The sequence below is a fragment of the Ascaphus truei genome, chromosome 11 (assembly GCF_040206685.1).
Source record: "Ascaphus truei isolate aAscTru1 chromosome 11, aAscTru1.hap1, whole genome shotgun sequence".
NCBI classification, from domain to species: Eukaryota; Metazoa; Chordata; class Amphibia; order Anura; family Ascaphidae; genus Ascaphus; species Ascaphus truei.
The window spans coordinates 29066682-29092780 of NC_134493.1; the positions used below are offsets into that span (position 1 = coordinate 29066682).

Here is a 26099-nt window from a genome sequence, read left to right on the forward strand (position 1 = left end):
CAGAAATGCGTGTCTCTCACAGGACGTGGATGGCTATGTGGGCGGCCTGAGCACTTGCACGCGTGTTTGGATTTCGTTTTTCAAGTTTTGGGGTTGCAAGTTTTTTTTTTTTTAAATCGCAAACTCGCCAAAAACGTTTGCCTTCTTTAAAATAAAACAAAAGCTGGACGCTCCTCACCCCCAGAACATGGATCAGAGACTGAGCGGCTTTAGGATCACACCCCGAATTTCGCATCGATTAGAAAGTTTGTTCTTAAATTCAACTTGAAACTCTGAATGAACTTTGATGTTTACAAAATTTGAATTTCAAACATATCAGCCCCCCTCCCGCCACGTGCTCCCACCTTACTATTCTGTATCTCATAGAAAAGGTCTGTATCAGCCCCCCCTCCCGCCACGTGCTCCCACCTTACTATTCTGTATCTCATAGAAAAGGTCTGTATCAGCCCCCCCTCCTGCCACGTGCTCCCCCTTACTATTCTGTATCTCATAGAAAAGGTCTGTATCAGCCCCCCTCCTGCCACGTGCTCCCCCTTACTATTCTGTATCTCATAGAAAAGGACTGTATCAGCCCCCTCTCCCGCCACGGGAAGCCCCTTACTATTCTGCATCTCACAGAAAAGGTCTGTATCAGCCGCCCCCCCCTCCTGCCACGTGCACCCCCTTACTATTCTGCATCTCACAGAAAAGGTCTGTATCAGCCGCCCCCCCCTCCTGCCACGTGCACCCCCTTACTATTCTGCATCTCACAGAAAAGGTCTGTATCAGCCGCCCCCCCCTCCTGCCACGTGCACCCCCTTACTATTCTGCATCTCACAGAAAAGGTCTGTATCAGCCCCCCCCCTCCTGCCACGTGCACCCCCTTACTATTCTGCATCTCACAGAAAAGGACTGTATTCTTTTGCCCAAAGGGGCAAATCATCCTTCAGATGCGTTCATGTTGTGAGCTCCAGCGTGGCCTTTCTTTGCCGCATGTTTCTGACGGTCTGCTTTACATGTTAAGGAGAAGGTAGGTGCACTCCGTTACTGTCAACAGCTGCCACGGGGTCTCAGAAAGCCCCAGCGAGTTGGGGTATAGCAGATCCTGGGAAAGAAAGAATACGGCACGCCTGTGGTCTTGGCCACAAATGTTTTAGCAATACAAAAGTACAAGGACCACCGTTTCAGTCCAAGTGTGGATGTTTGTGAGGATGAGGGTTAGGACCCGCTGATCCTTATACTTTTGCATTACTAAAACATTTGTGTTGCCGAGGCCACTGGCGGGCCGCTGCCTTTCTTCCCAGGATTAGTCTGGTTTACAAGGCAGGCTCCAGGAGAGCAGAACAAACTATTTTATCATTGTCCAATTACAGGTAATTTATCCGAAGCTCATGTAATAAACCATCACACACAATATAGGTGTCCGAGCCTTGAATTCACATTATGGCTAATTTGTGCCCATCTGCATAAAGTGCATTAAGTGCCTGTCAAAAAGAAATGTCCTTAAAGTAGCGATAGTCTTTTTAGAGACTTATACAGAATTCCAGTTACTATTATTTCTACTCATTAAACATCCTAATTGTACATATATTAAAATACCTGGTTATCTTACACCAAAGAACCATTTAAGGAATGCATAGCATATTAGCATGCTGATTTTATAGAACATTTGCATCAACATCTATTCTGTCTTCACCTCGATGCTCAGCTGATTGAATGCTGTGTACATGATGATATAATTACACACACAGGAAGTAGGAGTAAGAAGCATTGCATGTGTGAGACACTGAGCCAGAGATAGTCATTTTTCAAACATCTGAAATAGTTACATCAAGATGCCCCATTTCCACACCAACCTGCGCCAGGGAAAGCATCTTGTATTCTACAACGGCTTTCTTTACTTCTGGGCTTTAAACTCTATATCATATTTGAGAGACACGAACAGGGTTTGGGAGCCTGCGTGAGAGATGGGAATGTAACCTCCCTTTTTTTATTTGACTGCAAACAAAACTTTCCATGAAATGTCAATGACTTGGAAGACACCCGTTCATACCCTGAATTAAATAGAAATAGCCGTGTTAGTCCAGTTGTGATAGTGAAAAACAAAAAAGTTCTTCAGTATTGAGGGATACCTTTTTTATTTGGATTATTGATATTTTATGACAAGCTTTCGAGACTTCGCTCTTCCTCAGGTCACGCGATACTAACTCATGGAATCTTTAGTGAATTAATATCGTTTGGCCTGAGGAAGAAGGAAGTCTCCAAAGCTTGTCATAAAATATCAATTGTTAGTCCACATAAAAAAGGTATCCCCCCCAATACTGAAGTAGTCATATTTATATCCGGCACATTTTACAAGAAAGTTAAGAACCAGGTATTCTGTAAAACAAATCCGCTCAGTTACTTATGGGACGGTGTGTAAAATCAGCCAATCTATTTCACTGAAGAACGTTACAATATTTTGAAATTAAAATGTTAACATAACAAAAATACTATTTAAACATCTGTGTTACTGCCCAACTCATTAGGAGAAAAATGCCCAGATTAAAAACGTCTGATTTCACAGTCTACATCATTTCCAGCCCAAAATACACATATACTGATTTTATATGCAATGCTATATAAAGAATTTGAATTCAACAGCCTTTGCTTCACTTTTCGCCACAATAAACTAACTTTGACTACCACTACCAGTCTAACAACCAGCTGCATTTTCGTCTTGACCTTCTTGATCTCCATGGATTAAGCAGCTTGCTTTAGGTGAGGACCTATTCCTTGCCTTGTCTTCTTCATCTGGATCCAGGGTTAGTGTTGAGTCAAGCGAGTTCTGTCCTGGTGCATCCAAATTCTTAGAGGCTTCTGTCGAGTTTCCTCTTATGGTGACATGCTCCCACCCTCCCTAAAACAGAGCCAAATAATGACACCATGAGGCGGTGCCCTTTACGCTTTTGCTGTGCTTCTGGCCCTTCTCTCACACATACCATGTAAGGACTCAACTACAAACATTCAAAAATACACACACCAAGAGCTTTATTAAGTTGCAATTAAGAGTCAAAAGCAAATGCCCGACTACTGCAGGAATGTATAATGCTCTCAGTTCAAAGAATAGCATCTTTTATATATTCATGCTCTTCATTGTTAGATATCTCAGAAACATCTTCCACCCTCATGATCATCCAAATGTGAAGGTAACAAGGGTTTCAGTCCCCTCTAGCGGAAACAAAATGGTGGTGTAAATCTCATGTCATGTGGGCCAATAGGAGGTCACTGGCTCGTGTTATGTTGAGCCCTATTTTTCTCTCTCTCTTTATATAAAAAATACAATGTTTTTGCTAATCTGCTAGGGCAGTAACCAGGAGGAAGTGTCTCTGATTAGTAAACACAGAGGATTCATCACTGTGGATGGGCCTGAGTCTGGGGAATTCCCGGGCTCCCCTTACTAGCATGATAACTATGCCCTTGACTTAAACTTTTGAATGGAAAGAAAATTCAAATGTACGTGTTGGGTAAAACGTTTTCCTGGTGTGCTTTATTTCCTGGCTGGGTAGGGGGGATTCTTGTAGTTGAAGTAAACACTACATATAAGTACTCTAAAAGTGACGGCTTTGTCATCATCGTGGTGATTTAAATCCACACAGGCCCAAGGCTCAACAAAGTATCCGGCCGCTCCTCCTTCTCTTACCGTGCACCCAGTCAATCTACTGGAGACTCTCACAGCCACCACCAGGCTAAATTCTTTCAGAACTAAAGCGGTCTCACATTTTAATTTGGTCTGTAACTGTTACATACGCCTATAACATATACTATCTCTTACTTTGCATGCAATGTCTTGTATATAATGTACAACCCTGCTTACTTAATGTAACTACGTATTTGTAACCATGTATTTGTCATCATAACTCTGTGCCCAGGACATACTTGAAAACGAGAGGTAACTCTCAATGTATTACTTCCCTGTAAAACATTTGATAAATAAATACAAAACAGTAATAATAGTTCCAGCGCTCACTGACTAGTAGAATGAATCTCAAGAGTAGGTAATTGCCAAATCAAAAAAAGATATTTAATGTCAACACAAGTCAAATCCACGGAGCGATGTGACCAACACAAAAGCATCTAAAATACATACTGCAAAAAAACATAGTATGCAAAAATCAGAATATCACACAATGGGAGGTGGGGGTGGGGTGGAGGGAGAAACAAGGGGGGGTGGGGCAAAAAATGGGGATAAGCAGGGGGGGGGGGGCAACGTTTCGGGGACAAACCCCTTCCTCAGGCCCGTTCCCACAGGACCCCAAAAGGGGACACAGAGGTACTTCCCTTCCCCAAAGCCCCAACACAATGAAACAGCAACCCTAGCAGATTAAGCACACAAAGCACCTCTAAGTAATCAATCTAAGAGTATGACAAAGGAAAAGTAGAGAGAATATAACTAGTGTGAAATCAGACCACAGGGTATAAGACATCTAGCATAGTCACAAGCACTTCTCCTCTCCGGCTGCAAGGGTGACTGCTGACTGGGACTGAATGAGACAGTATATAAAGGGTAGGGGTGACATCATCATTGGTGGTGTAATTAGTCCAATAGCAGCAGCTGTGTGGGTAATCAACCAAAATCAGGAGCAGCTGAGCCCCTTAACGTCATATGCTAAGCACAGAACATGTATCTGATAGGCTGGAATGTCCTCCGGCTTCACTCCTGCTGGGAATGGCCGTCCAAGGCTGGCGCCTGAGCACTTCGGCTAATGAGGGAGTCCTTCTGTGTAAGCACATCAGATGTCCATGGCAGCGCGCAGACGCGCACGGGTGCGCGCGCACATGCGCATAATGGAAAACGGCAGTCCACATCACAGATGCTGCTGTTGTAATAGCAGCATCTGTGATGTGGACTGCTGTTTTCCATTATGCGTGCGCATCAATGATGATGTCACCCCTACCCTTTATATACTGTCTCATTCAGTCCCAGTCAGCAGTCCCCCTTGCAGCAGGAGAGGAGAAGTGCTTGTGATTATGCTAGACGTCTTATACCCTGTGGTCTGATTTCACACTAGTTATATTCTCTCTATTTTCCTTTGTCATACTCTTAGATTGATTACTTAGAGGTGCTTTGTGTGCTTAATCTGCTAGGGTTGCTGTTTCATTGTGTTGGGGCTTTGGGGAAGGGAAGTACCTCTGTGTCCCCTTTTGGGGACCTGAGGGAACGGGCCTGAGGAAGGGGTTTGTCCCCGAAACATTGCCCCCCTGCTTATCCCCATTTTTTGCCCCCCCCCCCCCCGTTTCTCCCTCCACCCCACCCCCACCTCCCATTGTGTGATATTCTGTTTTTTGCATACTATGTTTTTTTTGCAGTATGTATTGTAGACGCTTTTGTGTTGGTCACATCGCTCCGTGGATTTGACTTGTGTTGACATTAAATATCTTTTTTTGATTTGGCAATTACCTACTCTTGAGATTCATTCTACTAGTCAGTGAGTGCTGGAACTATTATTACTGTTTTGTAATTATTTAGGAGGAATTGGGTCCTTCTTTATGTTCCTTTATTTGCACCCTGCAACCTGCATGAGATTATCTTATTTTTTGAGTGCTGTCTATCACTTGTTTTTTCTTTCTATTTGATAAATAAATCTCCACCAGTAAGTGTCTTGGGAATTGGGGTGTCCCGGAACTGAAATTAGCATAGCTCAGCTGTGGGCACCCCCCAGATTCCCATACGGGGAACAGATAGAGGGGACAGCTGCTTTAAGATCAAAAGAAGATGTTCATCAACATTTAAAGCATGGTCCCTAAAATAAGGGGGCTATTTATTCGGCACAAACAACATTTTGTGGCTAAACTCTCTTTCATTTGTTTTATTTTCTAACGCTCAAGTGAAAACCTCTGCACTGGTCTCATGTGTGAATCAGCAACAAATACTTGCCCACACTCACCCCTATTCCATAGTCCCATGAAAGTCCCTTCAGTTCCATTGGCTGCACCCCTAAACGACGGCAGATGGTTCCGCAGCTTAAGCTGTGACTACCTTGAACTTTGTCTGCGATCACCCAAACCTAAAGTGACAGAAGAAAATGGATTATAATGCCATGGGAAGGACATTCTCTCCACTAACTCTCAATAGTATTGACAGGTTTGTGAAGGAGCAGACACTCTAGCAGAGACGCGTGAAGGAGCAGACACTCTAGCAGACACGTGATGGAGCAGACACTCTAGCAGAGACGTGTGAAGGAGCAGACACTCTAGCAGACACGTGAAGGAGCAGACACTCTAGCAGAGACGTGTGAAGGAGCAGACACTCTAGCAGAGACGTGTGAAGGAGCAGACACTCTAGCAGAGACGTGTGAAGGAGCAGACACTGTAGCAGAGACGTGTGAAGGAGCAGACACTCTAGCAGAGACGTGTGAAGGAGCAGACACTTTAGCAGAGACGTGTGAAGGAGCAGACACTTTAGCAGAGACGTGTGAAGGAGCAGACACTCTAGCAGAGACGCGTGAAGGAGCAGACACTCTAGCAGAGACGCGTGAAGGAGCAGACACTCTAGCAGAGACGCGTGAAGGAGCAGACACTAGCAGAGACGCGTGTAGGAGCAGACACTCTAGCAGACACGTGATGGAGCAGACACTCTAGCAGAGACGTGTGAAGGAGCAGACACTCTAGCAGACACGTGAAGGAGCAGACACTCTAGCAGAGACGTGTGAAGGAGCAGACACTCTAGCAGAGACGTGTGAAGGAGCAGACACTGTAGCAGAGACGTGTGAAGGAGCAGACACTCTAGCAGAGACGTGTGAAGGAGCAGACACTCTAGCAGAGACGTGTGAAGGAGCAGACACTTTAGCAGAGACGTGTGAAGGAGCAGACACTCTAGCAGAGACGCGTGAAGGAGCAGACACTCTAGCAGACACGTGATGGAGCAGACACTCTAGCAGAGACGTGTGAAGGAGCAGACACTCTAGCAGACACGTGAAGGAGCAGACACTCTAGCAGAGACGTGTGAAGGAGCAGACACTCTAGCAGAGACGTGTGAAGGAGCAGAGACGTGTGAAGGAGCAGATGCTCTAGCAGAGACGTGTGAAGGAGCAGAGACGTGTGAAGGAGCAGACACTCTAGCAGAGACGTGTGAAGGAGCAGACACTTTAGCAGAGACGTGTGAAGGAGCACACACACTAGCAGACGTGTGAAGGAGCAGACGCTCTAGCAGAGACGTGTGAAGGAGCAGACGCTCTAGCAGAGACGTGTGAAGGTGCAGATGCTCTAGCAGGGACGTGTGAAGGAGCAGACGCTCTAGCAGAGACGTGTGAAGGAGCAGAGACGTGTGAAGGAGCAGACGCTCTAGCAGAGACGTGTGAAGGAGCAGAGACGTGTGAAGGAGCAGACGCTCTAGCAGAGACGTGTGAAGGAGCAGAGACGTGTGAAGGAGCAGACGCTCTAGCAGGGACGTGTGAAGGAGCAGACGCTCTAGCAGAGACGTGTGAAGGAGCAGACGCTCTAGCAGAGACGTGTGAAGGAGCAGAGACGTGTGAAGGAGCAGACACTCTAGCAGAGACGTGTGAAGGAGCAGACACTCTAGCAGAGACGTGTGAAGGAGCAGAGACGTGTGAAGGAGCAGACACTTTAGCAGAGACGTGTGAAGGAGCACACACACTAGCAGACGTGTGAAGGAGCAGACGCTCTAGCAGAGACGTGTGAAGGAGCAGACGCTCTAGCAGAGACGTGTGAAGGAGCAGAGACGTGTGAAGGAGCAGATGCTCTAGCAGAGACGTGTGAAGGAGCAGAGACATGGGAAGGAGCAGACGCTCTAGCAAAGACGTGTGAAGGAGCAGAGACGTGTGAAGGAGCAGACGCTCTAGCAGAGACGCGTGAAGGAGCAGACACTCTAGCAGAGACGTGTGAAGGAGCAGACACTCTAGCAGAGACGTGTGAAGGAGCAGACACTCTAGCAGAGACGTGTGAAGGAGCAGACACTAGCAGAGACGCGTGAAGGAGCAGACACTAGCAGAGACGCGTGAAGGAGCAGACACTGTAGCAGAGACGTGTGAAGGAGCAGACACTCTAGCAGAGACGTGTGAAGGAGCAGACACTCTAGCAGAGACGTGTGAAGGAGCAGACACTATAGCAGAGACGCGTGAATGAGCAAAGACGTGTGAAGGAGCAGACACTCTAGCAGAGCCGTGTGAAGGAGCAGACACTCAAGCAGAGACATGTGAAGAAGCAGACACTCTAGCAGAGACGTGTGAAAGAGCAGACACTCTAGCAGAGACGTGTGTAAGAGCAGACACTCTAGCAGAGACGTGTGAAGGAGCAGACACTCTAGCAGAGACGTGTGAAGGAGCAGACACTATAGCAGAGACGCGTGAATGAGCAAAGACGTGTGAAGGAGCAGACACTCTAGCAGAGACGTGTGAAAGAGCAGACACTCTAGCAGAGACGTGTGAAGGAGCAGACACTCTAGCAGAGACGTGTGAAGGAGCAGACACTATAGCAGAGACGCGTGAATGAGCAAAGACGTGTGAAGGAGCAGACACTCTAGCAGAGCCGTGTGAAGGAGCAGACACTCAAGCAGAGACGTGTGAAGGAGCAGGCACTCTAGCAGAGACGCGTGAATGAGCAAAGACGTGTGAAGGAGCAGACACTCTAGCAGAGCCGTGTGGATGAGCAGACACTCTAGCAGAGCCGTGTGAAGGAGCAGACACTCAAGCAGAGACGTGTGAAGGAGCAGACACTCTAGCAGAGACATGTGAAGGAGCAGACACTCAAGCAGAGACGTGTGAAGGAGCAGACACTCAAGCAGAGACGTGTGAAAGAGCAGACACTCTAGCAGAGACGTGTGAAGGAGCAGACACTCAAGCAGAGACGTGTGAAGGAGCAGACACTCTAGCAGAGACGTGTGAAGGAGCAGACACTCAAGCAGAGACGTGTGAAGGAGCAGACACTCAAGCAGAGACGTGTGAAGGAGCAGACACTCAAGCAGAGACGTGTGAAGGAGCAGACACTCTAGCAGAGACGTGTGAAGGAGCAGACACTCTAGCAGAGACGTGTGAAGGAATTACTGTTTCTCCAAAGTATATCGTTGAGACACCAGAGAGATAATTCTCAAAACCATTTAATACTCCATATATCAGTCAACTTTAGGTCCGTACAGAACATTCTAAAGCTAGGCATTAAAGGAGCAAGATAGCATGGCTAATAAACACTGCCCAATATTCTCCTGGTACACAATTTACAAGCCCATTTCATTGAGGTCCAGGTGGAATATTATGGCAAATTTTAGAAGCAATAAGACCCAACAATACATTCAAACTGAACATACCTGGTCAAGGGGCCCGACAGACACTTTACGGACATTATTTGACACATGCTCCCACGTTGAACCCTGGGGGTAGCTTGGAGTAACGCCTTGGCGAAACCATAAATTACCTAAAATGAGTAATTAAATATAGTGATCAAAATGTGTATATATATTCTACGGTGGAGGGTTTTTAGTCACCTTTTCACCCACCATAACTTAAATAATGTGTGGTGAAGACCTTCTTATGTCTCAAATTGCAAAGTCAGTACAACCAACCTCACACTGAAGAGACCCACAAGGTCGAAACATTCTGTCTGCGAGTGGGTTTACTGGCTTTACATCTCATCCCAGCCTATGTTTAAAAGCTGTATTTAAACCAGCATGCATTGGCTTAAGGGTTTTCATGTAATGTGGACTTGAGACAAAAGGTGTCACTGTGTGCTCATTTGCATGTCATTTCCCAGAATTCCTTTCTGCAGCGGAAGCACTGCATGCTAGGTGATGATGGTGAAAAGCAGGGTTGCAGACCTGTCTAAGACATGTGAATGTGCTCACAAGTAATATTTTTGATTAGAGCATGTAAACCTAAAGTCTCCTTTATCTTATAGATATTTACACCATATATATATTCCCCATTTATTGCTGTCCCAAAGGGAGAAGCGCAGGGATTCACTTTCTGTTTTTCACATTTGTATGGCTAATCCCTTCGCCAGCTGCATATTTGTGTGTGTGTGTGTGTGTGTGTGTATACACACACACACACACACACACACACACACACACACACACACACACACACGTGTCTGTGTCTCTCGCTATGTGTGTGTGTGTTCCTGGTCGGTTACGTGGTTAACCCTACGTGCACCCAGATCACCGAAGTGATATTTTCAAACATTATTAATCACGCTGAGTGCCCCAGCACTAGTTTATTATATATATATATATATATATATATATATATATATATATATATATATATATATATATATATATATATATATATATATATATATATATATATATAATATCTTATAATATATAAAATCGAATGGTTAGTGAGGTTAGTGCTATCTGCGGTGAATCTGATTGGTCCGTGACTCATTGGCCAAGAGGTACGCCCCACTGTGACATCACCTCCTTCACTCTCACACACTTGCAGTCACACCACACGGCCAGAACCTCTGAGGACTCCTTGGTACACAGTCACCCCCTCACACTCACACACTCAGTGTCACACTCAACACTGTACACACACTCACACTCAACCCTGTACACACACACACACAGTCACCCCTGTGTACACACACATTCACAGTCACCCCTGTGAAACAACAACCTGTACACACACACACACACACACTCTCAGCCCTGTGTACACACACACACTGTCAGGCCTGTGTCCACACACACACACTCTCACCCCTGTGTACACACACACACCCCCTCCGCTCACCTCTCCCGGCGCTCCCGCTCCCCTCATCTCCATCCCCGGCGGGGGAACAGACAGCGGACCTCGCGGCGCCTCATCTCCATCCCCGCGCAGCGGACCCCCTTCCTCCCTCGCGATGCGCCTAAGATGGCGGCGGCGCCGAGTGAGATGTCCCTGTGCACACGCGCGCACATTACACCCCCTCCGCTCACCTCTCCCGGCGCTCCCGCTCCCCTCATCTCCATCCCCGGCGGGGGAACAGGCAGCGGACCTCGCGGCGCCTCATCTCCATCCCCGGCGGGGGAACAGGCAGCGGACCCCCTTCCTCCCTCGCGATGCGCCTAAGATGGCGGCGGCGCCGACTGAGAAGATGGCGGCGGCCGGAAGTAGTTCCCTCGCGGCGCCGAGTGACAAGATGGCGGCGGCCTGAACTACAGGTAGGTGTCGCGTGTGTGTCGCTCTAGGTGACGTGTGTGTGTGTGTCTCACTGTGTGTCTGTGTGACAGTGTGTGTGTGTGTGTGACACTGTGTGTGTGTGTGACACTGTGTGTGTGTGTGTGTGTGTGACACTGTGTGTGTGTGTGTGTATCACACTGTGTGTGTGTCTTGCCCCCCCGCCTTTCATGCCCCCCCCGCCTTTCACGCCCCCCCCCGCCTTTTACGCCCCCCCCCCCGCCTTTCACGCCCCCCCCCCCGCCTTTCACGCCCCCCCCCCGCCTTTCACGCCCCCCGCCTTTCACGCCCCCCCCCGCCTTTCACGCCCCCCCCGCCTTTCACGCCCCCCCGCCTTTCACGCCCCCCCCGCCTTTCACGCCCCCCCCCTGCCTTTCACGCCCCCCCCCCTGCCTTTCACGCCCCCCCCTGCCTTTCACGCCCCCCCTGCCTTTCACGCCCCCCACTGCCTTTCACGCCCCCCCTCACGGCCTCCGGGCAACGCCGGGTATATCAGCTAGTATATAAATAAATATATATATATATTTATATTTATATATATATATATGTCATGTGAAAAAGAAAGTACACCCTCTGAATTCCATGGTTTTACATATCAGGATATAATAACAATCATCTGTTCCTTAGCAGGTTTAAAAATTAGATAAATACAACTTCAGACGAACAACAACACGACATATTACACCGTGTCATGATATATTTGACAAAAATTAAGCCAAAATGGAGAAGCTATGTGTGAAAAACTAAGCACGCCCATACTGCTTCCATAGGAATTAAGATGCTAAATAGCAGACAGGTGCTGCTAATCAAATGCCCTTGATGAATTGATCATCAGCAAGTGTGACCACCTCTATAAAAGCCAAAGTTTTAGCAGTTTGCTGGTCTGGAGCATTCAGGTGTGTGTTAACACAATGCCAAGGAGGAAAGACATCAGCAATGATCTTAGAGAAGCAATTGTTGCTGCCCATCAATCTGGGAAGGATTACAAGGCCATTTCCAAACAATTTAAAGTCCATCATTCTACAGTGAGAAAGATTATTCAAAAGTGGAAAAGATTCAAGACAGTTGCCAATCTTCCCAGGACTGGACGTCCCAGCAAATTCACCCCAAGGTCAGACCGTGCAATGCTCAGAGAAATTGCAAAAAAAAACAAGAGTTACATGTCAGACTCTACAGGCCTCAGTTAGCATGATAAATGTTAAAGTTCATGACAGAACAATTATAAAAAGACTGAACAAGTATGGTTTGTTTGGAAGGGTTGCCAGGAGAAACCCTCTTCTCTCTAAAAAGAACATGGCAGCACGGCTTAGGTTTGCAAAGTTACATCTGAACGAATCACAAGACTTCTGGAACAATGTCCTTTGGACAGACGAGACCAAAGTGGAGATGTTTGGCGAAAACAAAACACAGTGTATCAGCACTGTCAAGCACGGTGGTGGAGGGGTGATGATTTGGGCTTGTTTTGCAGCCACAGGACCTGGGAACCTTGCAGTCATTGAGTCGACCATGAACTCCTCTGTATACCAAAGTATTCTAGAGTCAAATGTGAGGCCATCTATCCGACAGCTAAAGCTTGGCCTAAATTGGGTTATGCAACAGGACAATGATCCCAAGCACACCAGCAAATCTACAACAGAATGGCTGAAAAAGAAAAGAATCAATGTGTTGCAATGGCCCAGTCAAAGTCCAGACCTCAACCCGATTGAAATGCTGTGGCTGGACCTTAAGAGAGCTGTGCATAAACAAATGTCCACAAACCTCAATGAACTGAAGCAACGTTGTAAAGAAGAGTGGGTAAAAATTCCTCCACAGCGATGTGAGAGACTGATAAAGTCATACAGAAAACGATTACTTCAAGTTATTGCTGCTAAAGGTGGTTCTACAAGCAATTGAATCATAAAGGTATACTTAGTTTTTCACACATGGCTTCATTTTTGTTAAATAAATCATGACACTGTGTAATATGTCATGTGTTGTTGTTCATCTGAGGTTGTATTTACCTAATTTTAAGATCTACTAAGTAACAGATGATTGTTATTATGTCCTGATATGTAAAACCCTGGAATTCAAAGAGGGTGTACTTTCTTTTTCACATGACTGTACATATATATATACATACATACATACATACATACATATACATATACACACACACACACACACACACACACACCTACCTGCACTTACCATTTTCATCCACAGCAAACACTGATGTCTGTCCTACGGACACCTGCTGTAGCTTTTGCTTTTGAGGTGAAGGAATATGATACCAGCAATCACCTAGACAGAAACAAGCAAGTCATTCAGAAAAGAGTCAACAGTGTCACTGCATAGTACATTTTGCTGTTTAAATATTAAGATATTGAAAGCGGCAGTATTTATTTTACAGCTTACAAACAAAACCATGATTATCTTTATAGAGAACTTGCCTCAAAATGTCATTTTTGCAGAGCACCGGTCGCTTAAAACAATTGTAATAACCACTGAAAGGTTTAAAACAGGCTCGCACGCCACCAAAAACAGGCTCGCACGCCACCAAAAAACAGGCTCACACGCCACCAAAAAACAGGCTCGCACGCCACCAAAAAACAGGCCAAAACGCCACCAAAAACAGGCTCGCACGCCACCAAAAACAGGCTCGCACGCCACCAAAAACAGGCTCGCACGCCACCAAAAACAGGCTCGCACGCCACCAAAAACAGGCCAAACGTCACCAAAAACAGGCCAAACGCCACCAAAAACAGGCCAAACGCCACCAAAAACAGGCCATAACGCCACCAAAAACAGGCCAAAACGCCACCAAAAACAGGCAAAACGTCACCAAAAACAGGCCAAACGCCACCAAAAACAGGCCAAACGCCACCAAAAACAGGCCATAACGCCACCAAAAACAGGCCAAAACGCCACCAAAAACAGGCAAAACGTCACCAAAAACAGGCCAAACGCCACCAAAAACAGGCCTAGCAAAAATATGAATGGAATATAAATAGCCACACACCCCGTAACAGGTCGGACGTTACAATACAGATTTTTAATATATGTGCCCTCTACCATTTTCTTCTTTTACATAAATCTTTGTTGAAATGATCGGTGAGGCCGATATACGCGGGATTATCAAGATGATCAGTTTCAAAGTGTTGGTACAATATCGCTTTGATTGTTTACCATTGTTGAATACATATTTGCCATCCTATTAAGGTTGGTAGAAGGTCACCTCTGATATAAAGTTGCTATTTGCTCACTGCTTCACCATGCACAGCACATGTCACGTGACACTGAAAACAACTCGCGGGCCTCCACAATACAAAGTGTAAACCTACAGCACCCCTGTGTGCATTATATGTAGGTTCTCTCTGCTCACGCAGCAGCCCTCTGAAGTCATTTGTTCTATTTCACTTTAATTATTCTCATTAACCATTTGCTACAAAATCTTTGAGTAGACTTATACTTAAGGAGAAAGAAACTAGCACAATTCGGAGGTGGCAGAAACGCTGAATTTTGTATGTGTTCCTCCCAAAAGCAGCAAAAAGAGAAGTTACATGAAGCACACATTTAGTGGGATGTATCAGTTTTTGCATCTCTTAGCATCATTTCCCCCCCCACCCGTGTTTTGTATCTTAAGGTCTCAGCTGGCTCGAAGACACTTACACCAAGTTCGCTGTTCGCTGATGTTAAAGCTTCTCTATTTCAATCTGAAACTCACCAGCCCTTTATCCCCTGTACCCAATTTTCCAGCTCTGTCTGTCCAGGAGATGTCTGTGAAGTTACTGTATAACTGTTCCTTTAATGTACTGTAACCATGTATTGTTATAACTCTGTGCCCAGGACATACGTGAAAACGAGAGGTAACGCTCAATGTATTACTTCCTGGTAAACCATTTTATAAATAAATAAAATAAATAAGTTTATTATTGAATAGGATTGTTATGTTTATGGAGGAGCTAAAGAACTGAATACTGCTGCCCAGTTTTAACACAGTTACAACAACACATAACCCCCAAAATATCCAGAATATTTACCAGCAGGCTGATTGGAGGACACTGAACCTCGATAGAAGGCAGATCCATCCCTAGCTATGGCCCACACCTGAAGACATCCTCCTACTGACACTGAAATGAATGGTTGGTCTGTGCCGACATGGAGCCAGGAGGAACCCTATGAGATATGGATGAGATATGGACAGGTATTGTCATAGCCAGTGAACGTATACATTGTTTTATGCATCAGCCATAAACAGCATGGTTATAATAATGAGTAATATAAAATGTATTTCAGGCACCTGCAGTGGCTCTGAAGTAAGAAACTATTTTATAAGGCGCAGTGCCTTGTGTGTGACCTTGGGAAAGTGACTTTATATCCCATTGTCTCAAATACTAAAATATTAAATGAGCAGTCTGCACTGGCATTTTTATTTGTAGGGGATAGTATTTAATTATTTAAATAACGGGGGCCCACAGAACTGATCAGCGGTCCACTGATCACTCTTTATCTGGGGTGGAATATTTCCTACTGGGCAGCCAATGACTTTCTATTGCCAACCCGGCGGTCATAATTAAACACACATGGACACAAAAACGGAACTCTCTCCAAAACCAGGGGGTCCTTAGAGGTCAGGGGGCCAGGAAACAGCTCTGTCCAAACCCCCAATTAAGGTAATAAATAGAAACAATGCCCAATTTGGGGGGAAGAGTGTTGCTGTTTTAAGCTGGAATTCTACTTTAAAGCATTGAGTTCACAGGCAGCTCTATCTAAAAATAAATTAAAGTAAACTATTAATTAATTAATTTTATTGTTCTTTTCAAATTCTGCTAAAAATAAATAAAGCGGCTGGGTTGTCAGATTACTTCAAGGTTATAAAGACATACAATACAATACAAGGTTACCTTGGAGGAATAACCTGATGCATTCAGAGTGCTAATTACATAGCCGTGAAGTCACAAGCAGCTATCGTGTTACATCCTAGATCTGAGGAAGGTCCGTTGGACCAAAACATTGGCACTCATGGCACTTAGGAATCCATTTATTTTTTATTTTTCATTATTATATGCTTAGCACATCATTCTCCTTAATGACTTGCTCCATCTCAGGATTTCAGGGGAATTTGGAGGACTTAGGCTGCTCTTATAGTGCCCGCGACGGCGACGCGATGGTGATGCTGCTGTCGCGACAAAACAAATTTATTGCGACTGTCACGTGCGCTTATAGTAGAAGCGGCGCGACGGCTTGGTCGCGATTGCTGGAAGTCACTTTAATTTGATTATTCCCCGCGACCGCAGCCTAACGTCAATGTCGCCGGCACTGTAAGCGCAGCCTGACATAAAAGGTTAACCTACGTTTTAATAAAGAAGATCACCCTGGGACTCAAACCAAAGTTGGGTAAACAGGATTGAAACAACAAGTGACGGCTACAGGATGCAAACCCACTGAGTCAGTTACAGTATCAAGGTGTTCCCAGCTGTAGTTCAGTTAAAGTGTATCGTCTCACATCAGGACTCTGCTTCGTGACACCGAGTCTACAGAGGACATCTCCCTTGCTGCTAATCGCCCAGAGAGCAATGGATGTGTCACAGTGATCCACCCTGCCTGGTGAAATGGAGACGTCCCACAAGGATATAGGAGGAACTTCCAGCCACGGTCCATTCGTAACAATTTTACACTTTCTAATGAGATAGGCAAGAATGTATGCTTGTTAGCAGAGTGTATAGTAAACTGCAGTGTTGCTTTTATGCATTTTGCTAACTCTCTATATAATATGTATGAGAGATACAACACAGTATAATTTCAAAACGTATTAAAATGTTAACAGATACTCATACAATAGTTAATGAGGACATGCCACTAATGAGTTTACAGCTTGAACAAAAAAGTGCTCAACTGAAGACATGGGATATATCACATTACTAGAGAGCAGTGGTATATTAATTATACTAATACATGCTACCGCTTTCTTGGAACTTAACTATCAGACTTTGAAATCAGTTCTTTACCTGGCCCAGCGTCTTCGCCTAACAAAATCTTTTATGGTCTTGTACCCATGATAGGATCTGAAAAAAAGTAAGGAGGCATACTCATTCCATTATAACCTCGGCAGTACTCATTCCATTATAACCTCGGCAGTACTCATTCCATTATAACCTCGGCAGTACTCATTCCATTATAACCTCGGCAGTACTCATTCCATTATAACCTCGGCAGTACTCATTCCATTATAACCTCGGCAGTACTCATTCCATTTTAACCTCGGCAGTACTCATTCCATTATAACCTCAGCAGTACTCATTCCATTATAACCTCAGCAGTACTCATTCCATTATAAAGGCGGCAGTACTCATTCCATTATAACCTCGGCAGTACTCATTCCATTATAACCTCAGCAGTACTCATTCCATTATAACCTCGGCAGTACTCATTCCATTATAACCTCGGCAGTACTCATTCCATTATAACCTCGGCAGTACTCATTCCATTATAACCTCGGCAGTACTCATTCCATTATAACCTCGGCAGTACTCATTCCATTATAACCTCGGCAGTACTCATTCCATTATAACCTCAGCAGTACTCATTTCATTATAACCTCAGCAGTACTCATTCCATTATAACCTCAGCAGTACTCATTCCATTATAACCTCAGCAGTACTCATTTCATTATAACCTCGGCAGTACTCATAACATTATAACCTCAGCAGTACTCATTCCATTATAACCTCGGCAGTACTCATTCCATTATAACCTCGGCAGTACTCATTTCATTATAACCTCAGCAGTACTCATTCCATTATAACCTCAGCAGTACTCATTCCATTATAACCTCAGCAGTACTCATTTCATTATAACCTCGGCAGTACTCATTCCATTATAACCTCGCCAGTACTCATTCCATTATAACCTCAGCAGTGCTCATTCCATTATAACCTCGGCAGTGCTCATTCCATTATAACCTCGGCAGTACTCATTCCATTATAACCTCAGCAGTACTCATTCCATTATAACCTCAGCAGTACTCATTCCATTATAACCTCGGCACAACTCATTCCATTATAACCTCAGCAGTACTCATTCCATTATAACCTCAGCAGTACTCATTCCATTATAACCTCAGCAGTAATCATTTACATTATAACCTCAGCAGTACTCATTCCATTATAACCTCAGCAATACTCATTCCATTATGACCTCAGCAGTACTCTCTCCATTATGACCTCAGCAGTACTCTCTCCATTATGACCTCAGCAGTACTCTCTCCATTATGACCCTAGCAGTACTCTCTCCATTATGACCTCAGCAGTACTCTCTCCATTATGACCTCAGCAGTACTCTCTCCATTATGACCCTAGCAGTACTCTCTCCATTATGACCTCAGCAGTACTCTCTCCATTATGACCTCAGCAGTACTCTCTCCATTATGACCCTAGCAGTACTCTCTCCATTATGACCTCAGCAGTACTCTCTCCATTATGACCTCAGCAGTATACCTTTACTTGTATTGTGTTACCCATGTTGACTCTTTGTTTCTTTAATCTTTTCTATGCCAACTTCAACAAACGCCTTGTTCTCTCCAATGACATACAGTTTTATGAGATCCGGTTTAACCCCCTAAATTTTAACTGTGATGGGTGTGATGCATTGCAGGGGTAGGGGGACCATCTATCTATTTAATATAATGTAATGCATTGCAGGCCCCTATGGGAGCAAAAAGGTTAGAAATATACAATCTTAGCAAACTCAAAAACTAGAGCCACGGTGTTATATATTATATTAATAAGTGGCAACTGGAGCGCTGCTGGGAAGGTGACCTTACGTATTCAGCACTAATCAATGAAGCCTCAATGCACATCCAATGGTACTAATTATTTAGTTAATTTCTATATGTTCTCTCTTCTCATAAGTTTGGGTCATTTATTTCAATCTTTTGGCCAAAACATATTAAGCTCCAACCACCTTGATGTTTTGGCCAAAAGACTGAACTAAATGACCCAAACATACAAAAATTAACTAATTAATTTGTGATATTAGAAGTGCATTGGGGGTTTTGTTTACTGATCGTTTATCAGATACATAAAGCACATTTCCATGGTATTTCTGTAGCTGGCATTCACAAAAAGAGAAGGAAATGGTTACCGTTTGGAAACAATCTACATTACTTTAATAAATCTTATTCTACACAATATGCTATTTACATGGATTTGATATGTCAGTAGTGCGTTACAATGCATCACATGTAGTATCGGTGCAGTAATGCGTTAGAATGCATCACATGTAGTATCGGTGCAGTAATGCGTTAGAATGCATCACATGTAGTATCGGTGCAGTAATGCGTTAGAATGCATCACGTAGTATCGGTGCAGTAATGCGTTAGAATGCATCACATGTTGTATCGGTGCAGTAATGCGTTAGAATGCATCACATGTAGTATCGGTGCAGTAATGCGTTAGAATGCATCACATGTAGTATCGGTGCAGTAATGCGTTACAATGCATCACATGTAGTATCGGTGCAGTAATGCGTTACAATGCATCACATGTAGTATCGGTGCAGTAATGCAGGGGGGCGCAAACTTTTTTCCCTGCGCCCCCCTGACGGCTGTCCCCTCGCTCCCGCGCCCCCCCCAACCCCAACTTACCCGCGCTCCGGCGTAATGACGTCACGTTGCCATAGCAACGTGACGTCACATGACCTCGCAGCGTCATTTTGCCGCCGCGTTGCCATGGCGACGCCGGGAGGAAGCCGCCGGAGCCACGGGTAAGTATGGTTTACAGAGGCCCTGCAGCTCCCCCGGCACTTAATTTAAGTGCCTTCGGGAAGCGCGCGGGGCCTCTGTAAACCCCGCGCCCCCCGTCGGCAGTCTCGCGCCCCCCCTGGGGGTCGCGCCCCACAGATTGCGCACCGCTGCAGTAATGCATTACAATGCATTACATGTAGTATCGGTGCAGTAATGCGTTACAATGCATCACATGTAGTATCGGTGCAGTAATGCGTTACAATGCATCACATGTAGTATCGGTGCAGTAATGTGTTACAATGCATCACATGTAGTATCGGTGCAGTAATGTGTTACAATGCATCACATGTAGTATCGGAGCAGTAATGCGTTAGAATGCATCACATGTAGTATCGGAGCAGTAATGTGTTACAATGCATCACATGTAGTATTGTGCAGTAATGCGTTACAATGCATCACATGTAGTATCGGTGCAGTAATGCGTTACAATGCATCACATGTAGTATCGGAGCAGTAATGCGTTAGAATGCATCACATGTAGTATCGGAGCAGTAATGCGTTACAATGCATCACATGTAGTATCGGAGCAGTAATGTGTTACAATGCATCACATGTAGTATCGGTGCAGTAATGTGTTACAATGCATCACATGTAGTATCGGTGCAGTAATGCGTTACAATGCATCACATGTAGTATCGGTGCAGTAATGTGTTACAATGCATCACATGTATTATCGGTGCAGTAATGCGTTACAATGCATCACATGTAGTATCGGTGCAGTAATGCGTTACAATGCATCACATGTAGTATCGGAGCAGTAATGCGTTAGAATGCATCACATGTAGTATCGGAGCAGTAATGCGTTACAATGCATCACATGTAGTATCGGAGCAGTAATGTGTTACAATGCATCACATGTAGTATCGGTGCAGTAATGTGTTACAATGCATCACATGTAGTATCGGTGCAGTAATGCGTTACAATGCATCACATGTAGTATCGGTGCAGTAATGCGTTACAATGCATCACATGTATTATCGGTGCAGTAATGCGTTACAATGCATCACATGTAGTATCGGTGCAGTAATGTGTTACAATGCATCACATGTAGTATCGGTGCAGTAATGCGTTACAATGCATCACATGTAGTATCGGTGCAGTAATGCGTTACAATGCATCACATGTAGTATCGGTGCAGTAATGCGTTACAATGCATCACATGTAGTATCGGAGCAGTAATGCGTTACAATGCATCACATGTAGTATCGGTGCAGTAATGCGTTACAATGCATCACATGTAGTATCGGTGCAGTAATGCGTTACAATGCATTACATGTAGTATCGGTGCAGTAATGCGTTACAATGCATCACATGTAGTATCGGTGCAGTAATGTGTTACAATGCATCACATGTAGTATCGGTGCAGTAATGCGTTACAATGCATCACATGTAGTATCGGTGCAGTAATGCGTTACAATGCATCACATGTAGTATCGGTGCAGTAATGTGTTACAGTGCATCACATGTAGTATCGGTGCAGTAATGCGTTACAATGCATCACATGTAGTATCGGTGCAGTAATGCGTTAGAATGCATCACATGTAGTATCGGTGCAGTAATGCGTTAGAATGCATCACATGTAGTATCGGTGCAGTAATGCGTTACAATGCATCACATGTAGTATCGGTGCAGTAATGCGTTACAATGCATCACATGTAGTATCGGTGCAGTAATGCGTTACAATGCATTACATGTAGTATCGGTGCAGTAATGCGTTACAATGCATCACATGTAGTATCGGTGCAGTAATGCGTTACAATGCATCACATGTAGTATCGGTGCAGTAATGTGTTACAATGCATCACATGTAGTATCGGTGCAGTAATGTGTTACAATGCATCACATGTAGTATCGGAGCAGTAATGCGTTAGAATGCATCACATGTAGTATCGGAGCAGTAATGTGTTACAATGCATCACATGTAGTATTGTGCAGTAATGCGTTACAATGCATCACATGTAGTATCGGTGCAGTAATGCGTTACAATGCATCACATGTAGTATCGGAGCAGTAATGCGTTAGAATGCATCACATGTAGTATCGGAGCAGTAATGCGTTACAATGCATCACATGTAGTATCGGAGCAGTAATGTGTTACAATGCATCACATGTAGTATCGGTGCAGTAATGCGTTACAATGCATCACATGTAGTATCGGTGCAGTAATGCGTTACAATGCATCACATGTATTATCGGTGCAGTAATGCGTTACAATGCATCACATGTAGTATCGGTGCAGTAATGTGTTACAATGCATCACATGTAGTATCGGTGCAGTAATGCGTTACAATGCATCACATGTAGTATCGGTGCAGTAATGCGTTACAATGCATCACATGTAGTATCGGTGCAGTAATGCGTTACAATGCATCACATGTAGTATCGGAGCAGTAATGCGTTACAATGCATCACATGTAGTATCGGTGCAGTAATGCGTTACAATGCATCACATGTAGTATCGGTGCAGTAATGTGTTACAATGCATCACATGTAGTATCGGTGCAGTAATGCGTTACAATGCATCACATGTAGTATCGGTGCAGTAATGCGTTACAATGCATCACATGTAGTATCGGTGCAGTAATGTGTTACAATGCATCACATGTAGTATCGGTGCAGTAATGCGTTACAATGCATCACATGTAGTATCGGTGCAGTAATGCGTTACAATGCATCACATGTAGTATCGGTGCAGTAATGTGTTACAGTGCATCACATGTAGTATCGGTGCAGTAATGCGTTACAATGCATCACATGTAGTATCGGTGCAGTAATGCGTTACAATGCATCACATGTAGTATCGGTGCAGTAATGTGTTACAGTGCATCACATGTAGTATCGGTGCAGTAATGCGTTACAATGCATCACATGTAGTATCGGTGCAGTAATGTAAGAATGTGCTGCAGCGTTTCTTACTCACGCTGGAAAGTCTGCTGCATACTGCCACCCTTCCCGATCAGTTCCTCCGGAAATGTTAAAGTCCACAGACCAATCCGAGACCTGCAGCCAACAGTTCACATTAGGGTTATGTCTCCCATATGCAAAATAAGTTATGGTGAGTAAAACAGTGTTAGAAACCCTCCGCCGTATAGTGTACGCACTTCTCTAACCCAGGCCGTGCTAAAAAGCGGTGTAATACGGCAGGCATACGTTTATAGGGGTCCATGTTAAAATGGACATGAAGCAAAAAGTTACACACTGTGTGCTCATTTGCATGTCATTTCCCAGAATCACTGGCTGCAGTGGAAGCGCTCTATGCCAAGAGAGAATGGGGAAAGACAGGGTTGTGGACATGTCTGGGACATGTGACTATGCTCACAAGTGGGATTTTGATTTGCTGTCTTTGATATGCAATGGTAGAAAATGACGCAGGCGTTTTATTTTCAGGAGACCGCACTGACGCAGCCAGAAGTAGCACAGAGCAGTGGAACCCCGAGTGCGGAACCAACGGTCAGGGAAGACCAATGAAGGAGCTACTGTTTACAGCCGTCACACTGCCCAGGACAGAAAGGGCAAACAGCAGGTTACAGTGTGGGCAAGATGCAAAGGGAACCCCATTATTAAGAAACGACATTTCCCAGCCTTATTGTGCCATCTCTCTCTCTTATCTAGTTCGCCTTTCCCTTCATCTGGTAACAAACTGATTTTCATGCCTTATTTATCTCATCAATTTGGGGGGAGATATTCCCCCTTGAGGAGATATATATATATATTCTGTGGAGAGATTACTTAAAACCAGGAGTGTTCTTCAATGCTGCGGTAACTTGCTTTTCTGAGGTTTGAGGAATCCTGCTCTGCTCACATTGCTTGCTAATAGATAACAGAGTGATAAACAATGGAGGAAAGAACCCCAGCAGGGCACTCATACACTGTGTTGAGATGATCGTGTAAATGTAAAACTAAACTTTATTAGAAACATAGTAAAACAATGGGGATTAAAATAGGATTAAACTCTGTCACTACGCTTAATTACCTAAGGGATATGATAGTCCCCAGGTAGGGAGTCGTTATTGAAGTGTTGCTTGAGCACCTTAATTAGGGAAGCTTGGGGGAAAGCTAGATTGAGGGATTATCAATAACGACTACCTACCTGGGGACTATCATATCCCTTAGAGTTTAATCCTATTTTAATCCCCATTGTTTTACTATGTTTCTAATAAAGTTTAGTTTTAAATTTACACCATCATCTCAGCACAGTGTATGAGTGCTCTACTGGGGTTCTTTCCTCCATTGTTTATCATTCTTATATTGTCCCATCAGCACCTACACCCATCATTAGTAATTCACTATTGCAAGCAGTAGCGGGGGTTTCTCTATAGTTTATTAATAGGTAACAGATCATATTGATACACATTGCTGCCTGGATAACCCGTTTTATCCCAGTAAACAAATCACCAATTCTATATAACAAATAAATACAAGTAGAGGCCTTGTGTTGCTCAACAACAGAATGTCTTACCCATGACCAGTGTGGGGATGGCGGCTTTGTGCTGGCTTTAGTGCACTCCTGTAATCCAGACGCGTCGCTCCACATGTATCGGTCTGTTGGCAATCCCCTGGGAATCAAAACATGCTCACGTATTGTTCTGGTGACAAAAGTCAATGACGGTTAACGCCGCTAAGCGCTGATACTCCTTATCGTTGCTTTGTGACTCCTGGCGTATTACTTATAGGTGCAGTCGCAGTTATGTAATGGTGTTTGAAAACGGTATTTTTACCCTATTTTATAAATGTATTATCACTTTTTAAGTGAATGGGCTTCCTGAAGGAGCAACTCTGATGCTGCTCAACAACAACAAAATCTGTTGATTCTGAAAGTTTTCATTTTAAGAAAGGATCCCATCCCCATTTTTTTTATGTAGGAGTGAAGCAGGGGTCTCCGGAGCTGAACCGCTTTCATTTCAGCTTCGGGACCCCATGCTCCCCAAGCTACTTCTGGAGAAGGTGCTTCCGGTACATCATGGAGGTTTAAAACCCACGGGCCAATAGGAAGCCACAAGGGATGACATCATGGCTTCCTATTGGCCCTCAATAACAGGTGATTTAAACCTCCATTTTTTTTTTGCCTTATATATGCGGGAGACAGTGGGAAAACTTTAACTGTCTTTTTTGTCGTCTCCACTTATTCCTGACCGAATTGTGCTGGTATACAGACCTTTGCTTTAATTTAACCGCTATTTTAAGAGGTTTATGCAGAGATCTTGATGAGGGCAACTAATAATGTAAGAGAGGGGGTATATATATATATATATATATATATATATATATATATATATATAGATATATATAGATATATTGGCGGCTAAGAGAGTGAGTGACATGGAAATAAGGAAGATGGGTAGAGATAAATGAACAAGCTGTCCGAATCTTTACTTCAATAGAAATACCCGCTTTACAGAAGCACTGGTCTGGGTGTTGGACATTTAAATGAACTGCAAATAGATGACAGAAAGAGACTACATTGGAAAACCTTGTTCCCGTTTCCAGTGTGACACTTCTCACACATATTAAGTTGCCATACTTATCCCTAATTACAAGCAGGTTAAATCACAGCAAAAATAAAGTTGTATGAAAAACAGAATGGAGAAGCCCTGATCACAGTGTGCTGCTTCAGTTTTATTATTTGGGAAGTGTCTGCTGTGTTAGTTTGTTACCAAGAGCCAGAAAAAGCAAAACATACGTGCTGCTATATCCAGTCACAGGATTCCACCGCTGATTTTCATAGATATACACACTTTTTGTATCAGTCTGAATACAAACGTTATCTGTGCTGCTAGACAACCCTGGGATAGAAATCAAATGATCACCGTTTCCAGCAATTGCAAGGAGAGAGAAACATTGTAATAATAAAAATAATACATTTAAGTAGACTTAGCGACTCCTGCACACAGGGTTAAAGTGCGATGCAGGGAAAAAACAGGCAGAGAAAACACAGGCAGAGAACACAGTACATGCCAAATTATTTCTGCGGATCTAAGGCCATTTTTCGATAAGAATAAGAGGGGGGGGGGGGTGTGGGATGGTAGGTTTACATATGAAAACCAAGCATTTATATGGGAGCCGAATTGTTCTCAAGTTATTCAATTTTATCACTCTCTTTGGGAGGATAACATTTTTTTATAAAATGTTTTACCAGGAAGTAATGCATTGAGCGTTACCTCTCATTTTCAAGTATG

General features: G+C 44.2%; 1 protein-coding gene across 6 annotated transcripts in view; it reads right to left on the reverse strand.

Moving 5' to 3' along the window:
- Positions 1-791: 791 nt before the first annotated feature.
- The window catches only part of TECPR1 (tectonin beta-propeller repeat containing 1), a 68054-nt gene continuing 42746 nt past the window's right edge, over positions 792-26099 (reverse strand). For 2 of the 6 annotated variants that reach the window (XM_075565462.1, XM_075565466.1), the window contains 10 exons: positions 25604-25706; positions 24383-24479; positions 22844-22923; positions 17129-17185; positions 16627-16801; positions 15161-15296; positions 13329-13421; positions 9281-9387; positions 5907-6026; positions 793-2878 (listed from right to left, as the gene is read on the reverse strand). In XM_075565462.1, the coding sequence (XP_075421577.1) occupies positions 2675-2878; positions 5907-6026; positions 9281-9387; positions 13329-13421; positions 15161-15296; positions 16627-16801; positions 17129-17185; positions 22844-22923; positions 24383-24479; positions 25604-25706 (1172 nt within the window). In that variant the 3' untranslated portion in view covers positions 793-2674. Of the gene's footprint in view, positions 2879-2936; positions 3190-5906; positions 6027-9280; positions 9388-13318; positions 13422-15160; positions 15297-16626; positions 16802-17128; positions 17186-22843; positions 22924-24382; positions 24480-25603; positions 25707-26099 lie in introns of those variants that run through there. The other 4 variants (XM_075565464.1, XM_075565463.1, XM_075565465.1 and 1 more) reach the window with 4 other exon arrangements.